This window comes from Anneissia japonica, unplaced genomic scaffold (assembly GCF_011630105.1).
Source record: "Anneissia japonica isolate Jap-2015-1 unplaced genomic scaffold, ASM1163010v1 scaffold1525_len913038_cov183, whole genome shotgun sequence".
Taxonomy (NCBI): domain Eukaryota; kingdom Metazoa; phylum Echinodermata; class Crinoidea; order Comatulida; family Comatulidae; genus Anneissia; species Anneissia japonica.
In genome coordinates, this window is record NW_022728504.1 from 711630 (window position 1) to 723043 (window position 11414).

Genomic DNA, 11414 nt, shown 5'->3' on the forward strand with positions numbered 1-11414 from the left:
AAAGGTCTGGCCCTGGCTTGCTTGAGATTTCTTCTCATTGATTTGCTTGAGATTGGGCATTTTTTGAAAATTATGCGCAAGGTTACTAACCTTAAGGAAAATACATTCAAGCGTCCTTTACAGTGAATACATTGATACAAAGTGCCACTTTGATATCCCACGTATTGTTCTTCAGTTTATGCTGAGGCGATGTCGAAAATTGACGGTCGCTATGGGATCGCTAGCGCTTTTAGTCGTGTTTGTACATTTTGTATGCTTGTTTTGATAAAATAATACATTAGAAAAATATAATTTAAAGAAATTCTGGAATATATACAGTAGGCCTCGCGTGAGGTTGAAGTTGAATTCCTGAGACTTCCATGAGAAGCGTGAGACTTGACATGTCTGATTCCGGTATAATATACAGAATGGTCTAGAATCTAAATGCGCATTTGTATAATGCCCTCAGGAAGTTCACATCCTTATTTAGACCGGTATCAGGATTGTGATTGCTTTTTAAGATCTCTATTATTTTGTTTTTCTCTTCACCATATCACAGTGATTTCCATCGTAGACACAGACAACATATGTCCAGTGTGTTCGGTGATTTGGGAATGGGATTTGGTCATCATGATCCATTTATGGCCATAACAGATGGTCGTCGGTCAGCCGTAAGCGCTAGACCCTCTCATAACCCATCAAGATCCGTCCAGCAACAAGTAAGAAATATTCTTCAAATATTTTTTGTGAGACTGACTTTCGGAAGAATTTTACTATGAGATAAATAAACACAACAAATCTTTTGTCAGATAGTTGCCAATTGCACTGAAGCATCAGGTGTACTGAACTTTATTTTTATTATTATTATTATTATTTATTATTATTTTCGATGACTATAGTGATTTGTTGGACTGACAAATTGGAAGGATTGTTAAGGATCTATAGATTGTTTTAAGATACTATACTAATACCAAAACGTTATCAGTTATATCTAAAGAAAGGCAAAAATTTTTAAATGTCCATGGTAATGAGAAAGTGAGCTCATTGACTTTTATTATTATTATTATTATTGAATCATTGTTAATTAATATTGTTACGACGGTATATATTAATGCTTGTGGTACACCATATAGATAGTTCTGAAAAGATCAATTGAGTTGTCATCTTCAGAAAATTCCGAACAATGAAATACTTAATTAATATTGTTATTAAAACCACACCCATGCAAATCAGCACAATGACCCTGCAAGTTATAGGTTTATCCTACCTTCACCTTTGCCATTATTAATGTTATTAGTAATTTTGCATCACCAGCAGCAAATGGCTCCATTTGGCATGTTTGACATGTTCTCCGGAATGAACCGCATGATGGCAGATATGCACCAGAATTTTGTAAGTTTTTATTAATATAGTTTTTGCCATTCATCCGGCAATATATATCGGCCTGAAAAGGTAATCATTTAGGACCTTTGGCGTACTTGCTAACTGATCTCAGATTAAAACAATTTTGCTCTTAATACGGCGTAGACATACCTAATGCACGTAAATTCCATATTTCAGGTCTCATTTTGGTAATTAACTTCATCATTATCATCTTCGTCATTCACAGTTTACATTATTTTTATATTTTTTATGACTATAATAATAAAAACAAAAAAGATTATTTTACACATTGGTTCATTGGTTTGCCAATTCATCAAAGTAAGTGGTGTTATAAAAAATGCTAAACATGCCATTACAAATATAGCAAAACATTTTCAAAAGCAGTTTACTCTGCCTAAATATTTATGAATTTATGATTGTTAATTAAAATTGAATGAAATGGATTATCTCTCCCAGTAAAGTCTGTTAAAAAGAGATTGGAGCAAAGATGATTAAGAGTGGTGCATTCTTTGATGTTTGCTTGGAATTTTGTTAATTCACAGTGTCCTCCAAATGCTATGATTTACTTTTATGCTCTTTGGAGAGAATATATATTGCTGCTGTGCTTATGATCATTTAATATTTTTTGACTAATGATGAAATGATGATTTTTGACAGGGGCAATTGGCTAGCAATCCTAATGCCCATACCTACAGCCATTCCTCATTTACTAGTTACTCAAATACTGGTGGCGGAGCTCCAAATATTTATCAAGCAACATCAAGTACCAGACAAGCTCCAGGAGGGGTAAGCATTTTCGCTTTTGAATTCAAAATTTACGAACACCAAATTAGAGTTACCCAAATATATTGATCTCAGTTGCAACTAAATAACTCTCTAGATAATTATCTCTGTTACCTTGTCAAATTGTGTTTATTTTGTTGTTTTTTTTTTACTTACAATCTCACATCAGGCTTGTTTACCTACCCACAGCAAAGTACAGTAAATCCACATCTTTGTATGCTTTTTGAATGAATCGATGGTGTACAGTGGATATATTTGTGTATTTTGTAAATATTATTGCTGTCGTAACATTTTTTTAGATCAAAGAAACACGCAGATCTGTTCGGGATTCTGCTTCTGGTGTGGAGAAAATGGCTGTTGGACATCATATTAGTGAGTACATGGGAGAAATTTGTATTGATATCCAATAAATTGGGCTGAATAGATGGCTGTAGGCCAGGGGTGTGCATAAAAATCGGTCAAAGGGCCAAAGTGAATTTTTTATTGGTTAAGTGTACTAGAATTCCGGATTGCATATGATGTGGTATTTCTCCTGCAGGCATAGGTTGCATCGTTAATTAATAATATGGTTTGCATTTAGATAGTATTTGCAATTGTATTTTATGCTTTACATTATTGTCTTGTTATATACAATATAATAATTTTTAATATAGTATATTGCTGAGGTTATACAAACTTGTATAAAAGTGTGTTAGATAATTTATATAAGAGATATGCAGTTAATATACACTAAACGGTGTGTAAACATTGAGAGATATGATAAAAGATAGGGTTAACCAACAGAGGACTGAAAGGCTTGTTTTTGAGAAAATAAATAAAATGAAATGAGAAAAATACACTATATACTTTAAAAACAATACTATAATAATTTTCAAAAAAAAATGCTCAATAATTTATTTACATACTGTACCAAGTCTACATTACACATACAGTCTTCCGAATTATGACAAGATCGTAACATGTTATTTTATAACTATTACATTACGAGGTGATTGGGAAGACAACCTCCGATGTCAATAAGTTGTGATAAAAACTATGGTTTCCAACACTTTTTCTTTACTAAAGGCTAACTCATCCCAAGAAATGCATTGTTTTCTGTTTTGCAGATGACCGTTCACATACAATCAAGAAATCTCGCAATGCAAGATCCAATGACACTGAGGAAGAGCAAGAATTTGTAAATCTAGATGAATGTAAGTTTTAAGTGTTGCTAAGATGATAATAGTGACTGTATAATGTTTAAAGTCACTACATTCAAAATTGTGTTGAATGTAAATATATTAGTAACGATGATAGTAATACACTGTTAGTTGCTTCACTCATTGCCAATGATTAAGGTTTCTTGTTCTTATGAAATGAAAAATGACTTATTTTGCCTATTCTTTGCCACTTACAAAAAGCGGACTGTTTCTGTTAAATATTTGTAAAGGCTTTTGGTAATATCATGACACAAGTTGAATTAACATGTCATATGTATATTTAATAAACCAAAAAAAATGCCCAGAAATTACACTTCAATAAATGACAAATTACCCAGAAATTTCACTTTCCCCACTTGGGACCTCTACCAGCAATGATAATTCAAAGGATACTGTAATACACTATTAGTTACTTTACTCATTACCAATGATAAGGGTTTCTCTCGTTACAGCTGATTCAAGAGCATTTGATGAAGAATGGCAGGCAAAGACCCGACACCATAGAACAGCTGTACAAGATCGCACTCATAGCTCAAGACGAAGGCATACGCCAGCAATCTGTGATGGAAAAAGGTATGCATGAAACCCACCATTCACTGAAAGGTTTAGGGGCCATCCATTACTTTCATAATTTTCATTGTATTTTTGAATGAGTGCCAACTTCACACTGCCTCAGACCTTAGGCTTGAATCTTTTTTGTGGATTGCTGGTGTTGTATTTAGTAAATAGATAACACGTAAAATTTGTGTTTTCATAAGTATCCATGGAATACAAATAATAAATTATGTTTTAAAATAATGTTAGAGTGAGTGAGTGATGTAGGCCCATTGACTTTAAAAGGTAGAAATTAGGCCCTATTGAAGTAGAAGAAGGGAGAAGAAAATAAGGTAGGCGTAGGCTTAGCACAGCACAGTGAAACACATGGTCCAAATGCTGCTACCAAACTGTCAGTGTCAGGCTGTGGTTTCGTCGGCTACTGCCTTACAGCTTATTCCAAATTTACGGAGCTAGAAGTGTATTTCCCTTGTATTTTTAAATTGTTTATATGTACGCAATGCTTATCAACACATCGTTAATCAGGGATGTAAGATGACGCTGTGTATAAACAATTGATAAACTGAACATTTACCAGTGAATTTATAACGGTAAACTTAGGCTTTCTAGGGGAATGGCTAGGCACAAAAGCGTAGACCAACATTTCCAAATCCTCATTTTTGTACTTTTTTTAAAGTGTACACATGCCTTCAACCCCATCCCCCCAGCGTACGTTGTGAAAATGATGAAAATAATGGATGACCCCTTATAAAGTATATTGTTTGCATTTGCTGTTGTATAGTTAAATTAGCGCTGCCACAAATGTCATGGTTATAGGCACACTACATTTAAAGTGGTCAGTGCCTATGAATGACATATTGCTGTACATAGCATCACAGCCAACCAATTATGGAGATAGCATCACAGGCAATCAATTATGAGGAGCTCTTCTTCTCAAGTCGCTACATAGCTAGTGTGTATGATCTTGCTTACGTAGTGTGGTAGAAGGATTCGCAGGTAGGATACCTGACATGGGCCGCGATGTAAACGCTCCTTCTTTTGCCAGACAGGGACTGAAATGGACCAGTACACTGAGGTGACCCCCCCTACTCCTCTTGAAGGATGTACAGTACTTGGTTCTTTAAAGTGCACACGAGCCGATTATGGACACTGGACCTACAGTTTAGAATACTTATCCGGGAAGATTTATTCCACCATCAGAACCATAGGCGAGCGTGCCGTTCAAACAGCGCCAATATTATGGCTGTATCTCACAGTTCCCGTCTTAACTGCTCGGCCAATCGACTCGCCGATGGAAGGCTTAGAGTGCTTTACTTTTTTAACAGAGATGTGGATTATAAATTATATCTACTCATTAACTCTTTCACTACGTAATTTCCTATTCAATATTTCTCATATCTGGACGGAATAAAATTCAGGAAATTTGGGGAAAATAGGAGATATATAGAAAAAGCGTTATAAGTTTTTAATTGGCTTTCAAAAATTTACAAAAGTATATATATTCTTTATCCTTGAGACCTTCTCTGTCTAATAAATTTTGGTATAGACAATATGACATGTGACGTCATAATGACGTCATATGATGTCATAAATTGAAAAATTAGAAATTAGGGGAAAAAATAGCAAAAGTGTATATATTCTTTATCCTTGAGACCTCCTCTGTCTAATTGTATAATTTTGGTATAGACAATATGACGTCATATGTGACGTCATATGACGTCAAAGTAGAAAAATTAAAAATTGTTTGAAAAAATAGAAACTATAAAAATTGATATCTGGTTCATCGTAGTAATGCTGAAATAAATGTTTTATTATGAAAATTACTTATTGTATATGAGTCTGAGTATTACTTGACTGAAATGTGAATTAGTTTGATGTATGATACTGGTAGAAGCATTCCTTTGGATGGAGATGTGGGTTGCCGGTGCAACCAGAACACAAAGTTTGTCCTTTTGCGAGTGACAGGATTGCTACAAACCACGCAGTTTCTGTCATCCTTGACATACTTCACAAGGTGCCTATTTCCTTGAAATCTCAAGAATTGAGGGTCTCCCTGGTCTTGGTCTGGATATATCAGCATTGGGAGGAAGGTTCGCAATAGCTGCCTTCTCAATTTGAATCAAAAGATTGTTCTTGAACATCTTCAAACTCAACTTGGGAGTGTCATCTGCACATGTCAGACAATACAAGATGTAAGCATTAGCCTGGCAAATTTCCAAGAGCCATAAGAGGATGCGTTTCCACCACTTGATCGTTTTGCGATTGAATTGTCCATAGTATGATACAGATTGATCCATGCGATCACATTCATCGACATGTTATAATCCTGTATAACTTCCGGGATGTTGAATGGATCACCTTGTTTTCTTGTGATGAGTTTGGTTTTGACCGAAGCTTGTGTTGACACAACAACAACTGGCTTGTCTTTTTTTGACTTCCCTTTCTTATCTTTCCACATCACACATAGTATTTTATCATCATCACTCCTGTACCACCGAGCCTCTCGATGGTTCAGTTTCAGCGTCTTCAGTTCCAGTGGAAAACCTTTCCGATTGAGAGCTAGTGTGCCAGTGAAGTGAGTCTTCTTTTCAATTAGATAACCTAATCAGTTTCTCTGTGGTGTAGTATCTGTCAGCAAAAACATGATGACCTTTACCGAGAAAGCCTCAGTAAATACTCAAACACTTTCTCTGCTTGACCAGTGCCCCTGCCTAGATCAGGATTGTACGAAGTGTCTCTCCCAAAGTACACAAGAAGGTTGCACACATACCCAGTAATACTGTCGCAGAGTCCAAATGTCTTGATGTGATACTTTCTGGGCTTGGAAGCATTGTACTGCTTGTATTTCCAACGTCCTTTCCACCCAATCACCATTTCATCCAACGATAGATTCTGAAATGGGTAGAATGCCTCCTGAAACTTTTCAAGAAGTTTGTTCAAAAAGGGTTCAATTTTGTCCTTCGACAGTGCATCAATATCGGATGCATGAAGCATTGTGTGGTAGATTACTTCAAACCTATCTCTTGAAAACATCTTATGATACCATGGGTTATAATAAGGTGGGAACATGCTCCAATATTCCTTTATTGATGGCTTTTTATTGAGACCCATGGCAATAAGTACGGCCAGGAATTTCAAAAGTTCATGGCGGTCAATTGGCTTCCACGTGTTGTACACAGACCTACGCTTTGGAGGATTATTTATACGTTTCCTGTATTCAGCAAACTCATTTATCATACGAATCACGTCATCTTGAATGTCATCTGACAGCAATTCAAACAAACAGTCTAACTCACTTGAATTCTCATCCAAAAGTGCTTGCACACCAGGGTTCCTCTGTTGAGTGGGTTGAAAGGGAAATACAAGGCTCGCAGCATCATTCTGTGAATTAGTCACATTATTCCAATTATCGGCAATGGGTCCACCTTGCCCATGGCCACGGACAGGACCACGTCCACGTCTACGACCACGCCCTCTGACATTCCGTCTCCGATTTGGTACAGGCTGAAAGTTGTCACTGTCACCATTGTTGGTGCTAGTGTTATGCACACTTTCATTACCATCACTATCATGACTAGCTAGGCCTACACTATCATCATCGCTAATATCCATGTCATCTTGTGATTCAGTGGCAGTATCTGAATAATCACTATCACTCTGGGTATCATCATCATTGACATCCCACTGTGCAAGTCTGCGAAGCACTTCTTCTGCAGTTAAATTACGTCTCTCAAGCGCAGCCATTTAAATTTTACTCAAAACAACAATGCCAGCTTGAAGCCTGTTTCAGCCTTTATTCAGACGGAAAGCCGCCCACAACAGCTTAAAATAAGGTCAAAGGTCATGCAGATTGTTGTTCAATATAATATATGCAAACGTCATGGGGATATCCCCGGGATATCCTCATTTGTTTACAGTGACGTCAACAAGCCGCTGTCGGCGGCTTTCCGCTCAAACTGCATATTTTATCTGCGCCGCTGTGAGAGGCTCGCCGTAGCGAAAGAGTTAAGAGTAACTTCAAACTAATTTCCTTTGTTTTGTTACAATGGATTTCTTCTTTTGTGACACTTTTCTAAATGATTTCTCAATAATATACCTTCTCTTCATAGTTTTCTCTTCGTGTCTCTTTACTTTATCATAGTATAGTATCACTATTTCTACTTCTGTACTACTACTTTCATATTTGTGGCAAAGACAAGCTAAACCAGTCACTCGTCGCAAATTGTGTTTCAGAGAAAATAGCAAAAACATGCTAGAATGTAAAATTTTTAAAAATCTATTTTATTTCACTAAACTAAGGCTTATGTATCTATACATCATGCTGTGCTGTTATTTTTCCCAATTACAATGTTAAAACAACACTTTTTAATGATTTTGTAATAGTTTCTGCATGAGAAATGCCTGAAATCATAAACTTTGAAGGCTGATTTCTCATATATTGTTCTTTAAACAGCTGTATACTTAAATGCTTGTAACTTCATAAGGAATTGTCAGATTTGAATGATTTTTTTTACCATTTTATAGCTCCTATTTTACACTTTAACCCTGTATTAATAACTCAAAATCGATTTTTGCGACAAGTGACTGGTTTGGCTTGTCTTTGCCACATTTAGAATTAGTCTTCATTCAAAATTAATTTGTTCAAAGAGTTCATACATTCTGTTTTATTTCATTACAATTCCAAATTTATATTTTACTTTTCAATTTTTCAACAGTGAACCACAAAGCAGAAAGCGAACACATAAAGATCATTCAGATGGGCCAAAGAGTGAGCGACACAGAGTTAGAATCCACTCGCAGCCTAAATATTAAAAACATCAGAGAAAATATGATCAGATTTTGGATTATTTGTAATATTAGTTATTCATGAGTTATTTAAACATATTATTTAAAAGCCATTTCTAATGAGTGTTCTTGCAGGATCTTCAATGCCATATTTATTAAAATTGGTATCTTGGAAGAAAGTATAAGAAATGTATGTGTTGTATTATGTATTGTCATAATGGAGGCTGGACTTAATGTTTTTGAAAGAGTGACACATACCATGTGAGGTCTCACCAAAAAATAAGCGGTATCTTTGTTGACATCATATTTGGATAATCACCTAAATAGGTCAAAGTCAAACACTTTCCAAAAATACTTTTGAATACTTTGATACAAATATTTTATGATAGCATTTTTAATTAATTTTCTTTCTGTAAAAGTGTTCTCAGTGCATTCTCCATGTTCTATTTGTACAGGTTAGTTTAACTTTGAGGCTGATTTTCTCAAAACCATGTTTTTTGAGGGTTTATTTTTTTGGCATTTTGTTTTACTGTTTGAAAACAAACAATGTTAAAGGCGGCTATAATAACATATGGAAAAAAGAGAGTAAATTATATAATATAAAATTATATTTAGTCCAAGGTGTAGAGACAGAAATGAAATAGTAATATAAGTTATAATACAAAATATAAATTTATACATGCTTGTAGATACACATACACGCCATATACAAATACATATACCTACACTCAAACAGTACATAAATGTATATTATCTAATTATAATAATAATAATAATAATAATAATAATAATAATAGTTGTATAATAATAAATTGAATAGCGCATCATGCCAAAAACACTATGCGCTTGTTGATTGAGTTCTTTCAGTCTGATATTTGATATCCAAAATGATATATAAGGCAGAAAAACATATACAAATACATATACTTACACTCAAACAGTACATAAATGTATATTATCTAATAATAATAATAATAATAATAATAATAATAATAGTTGTATAATAATAAATTGAATAGCGCATCATGCAAAATACACTATGCGCTTGTTGATTGAGCTCTTTCAGTCTGATATTTAATATCCAAAATGATATATAAGGCAGAAAAACATATACAAATACATATACTTACACTCAAACAGTACATAAATGTATATTATCTAATAATAATAATAGTTGTATAATAATAAATTGAATAGCGCATCATGCAAAATACACTATGCGCTTGTTGATTGAGCTCTTTCAGTCTGATATTTGATATCCAAAATGATATATAAGGCAGAAAAACATATACAAATACATATACTTACACTCAAACAGTACATAAATGTATATTATCTAATAATAATAATAATAGTTGTATAATAATAAATTGAATAGCGCATCATGCAAAAAACACTATGCGCTTGTTGATTGAGCTCTCTCCGTCTGATATTTGATATCCAAAATGATATATAAGGCAGAAAAAGAATCTGAAGGGTATTATTTAATTTGTTATAAACTCGCATCTCTGGATCTACTTATCCAGAGATGAAAGCCATTCAAAGACCAAATAAAAGTTTATAATGTGACCTACCCAAACATGCTGTGATTGTACCAAACATGAGTCAAGCAAATAGTTTTTGTGGTGAGACTTCACATTGTTGAGGTACAAGACACAATTGGCAACTGGGAACTGGTAAGTGTTATATGACAATTAATAAAAACGGCCTACTGATACGCGAGAAATAAATGGCAAGGAAAGTTGATTTAAAATTGTGTTTATACTTATTCTAGCATTGTGTGTGCACTTTAGGCTTTGGAATTTACATAAACCTTCCAACCTTTTTACCTAGCCTAGAGATCCTAACATATCCTATTTATAGTACATAGATTGACTATTCTCGCATCTAATCTAACCACTAATATACTTATTGTGAAGTCTCGGTATTTGGGGCCAGTATCTTGTGAACCGTTTTAGACAGTATTCCCAAGTCCAAGTTGTTTGCTGGTGTTCCAGCATCATTGATGTCCCTTAGAGGAAATCACTCTGAAGAAGCACATGCTATGTCACACATCGGTTGCTGATTGTGTCTATTGCTGAAAGACGGTCGGGTATAATTTTGAAACCTCAAAAATCATTCAACTTAAACCCAAAAAGCTAGTCTGCATGCTTTGCCATTTCTAAGTTCTATTATGCAAATTATGCTGTATGCTTGATTGTTATTAAAGTACTTGTTGAATAGGATTGTCTTAATTTAGATTGTAAGATGCACAATATCTCTTTCAAGATAAACATAATATTAACATGATGAAAGAGTAAAAACCAAGTTAGAAATTTGCAACTTCTTGTATTTTAATTGTATATATTATTGCTTTTTGTTTATGATTAAGTCAGAGAGAAAACAAAAGTTTTTTTTTTTCAGATGGCTTTATTCGTGATCAATAAAAAGCTAATGTATAATGGTTTATTGATTCATGTTGCTTTTTGTCAGAGAGGGAAAACTTGAGGAATTAAGCTGGACTAATATCCATTATATACCGCATACAGATTCTAGGCATTTGATTGGTTAAGAAACGGCTATGATCTCCAACCTCCAGGCAATAGATTTCACCATTCCCCTCATGAGCATTCAATATTTGTATACCATAGCACCTACATTGTACAGTGTTTTCCTAGTCTATAATTTATTCTGAAGAAGTATTTATTTTGAAGAATTGTTTGATCTATTGCTTTAACAAGATCCTATATT

General features: G+C 34.3%; 2 protein-coding genes across 3 annotated transcripts; one reads left to right on the forward strand and one right to left on the reverse strand.

Annotated features, from left to right (window-relative positions):
• The first annotated feature begins 516 nt into the window (after nucleotides 1–516).
• On the forward strand, nucleotides 517–11130 carry LOC117114218 (myeloid leukemia factor 2-like). 2 transcript variants are annotated; one of them, XM_033257816.1, is made up of 7 exons: nucleotides 517–698; nucleotides 1294–1371; nucleotides 2020–2148; nucleotides 2445–2517; nucleotides 3252–3338; nucleotides 3797–3917; nucleotides 8615–11130. In XM_033257816.1, exons 1-7 carry the CDS (start codon nucleotides 567–569, stop codon nucleotides 8709–8711), a joined length of 717 nt encoding a protein of 238 aa, XP_033113707.1. In that variant the 5' UTR covers nucleotides 517–566; the 3' UTR covers nucleotides 8712–11130. The 2 variants fall into 2 exon arrangements, with proteins under 2 accessions (XP_033113707.1, XP_033113708.1); XM_033257817.1 differs by having other exon boundaries at nucleotides 1297–1371.
• Nucleotides 3930–8169, reverse strand: LOC117114216. The gene has a single exon (XM_033257813.1). The coding sequence runs from the start codon at nucleotides 7641–7643 to the stop codon at nucleotides 6552–6554; it is 1092 nt and encodes a 363-aa protein (XP_033113704.1). The 5' UTR covers nucleotides 7644–8169; the 3' UTR covers nucleotides 3930–6551.
• Nucleotides 11131–11414: the final 284 nt, after the last annotated feature.

Coding starts and splice junctions, on each gene's coding strand:
- LOC117114216 (XM_033257813.1), bottom strand. CDS start 7,643: ATGGCTGCGCTTGAGAGACGTAATTTAACTGCAGAAGAAGTGCTTCGC.
- LOC117114218 (XM_033257816.1), top strand. CDS start 567: ATGTCCAGTGTGTTCGGTGATTTGGGAATGGGATTTGGTCATCATGAT. Junction 2,149..2,444: donor CCAGACAAGCTCCAGGAGGG/GTAAGCATTTTC, acceptor ACATTTTTTTAG/ATCAAAGAAACACGCAGATC. Junction 3,918..8,614: donor GCAATCTGTGATGGAAAAAG/GTATGCATGAAA, acceptor ATTTTTCAACAG/TGAACCACAAAGCAGAAAGC.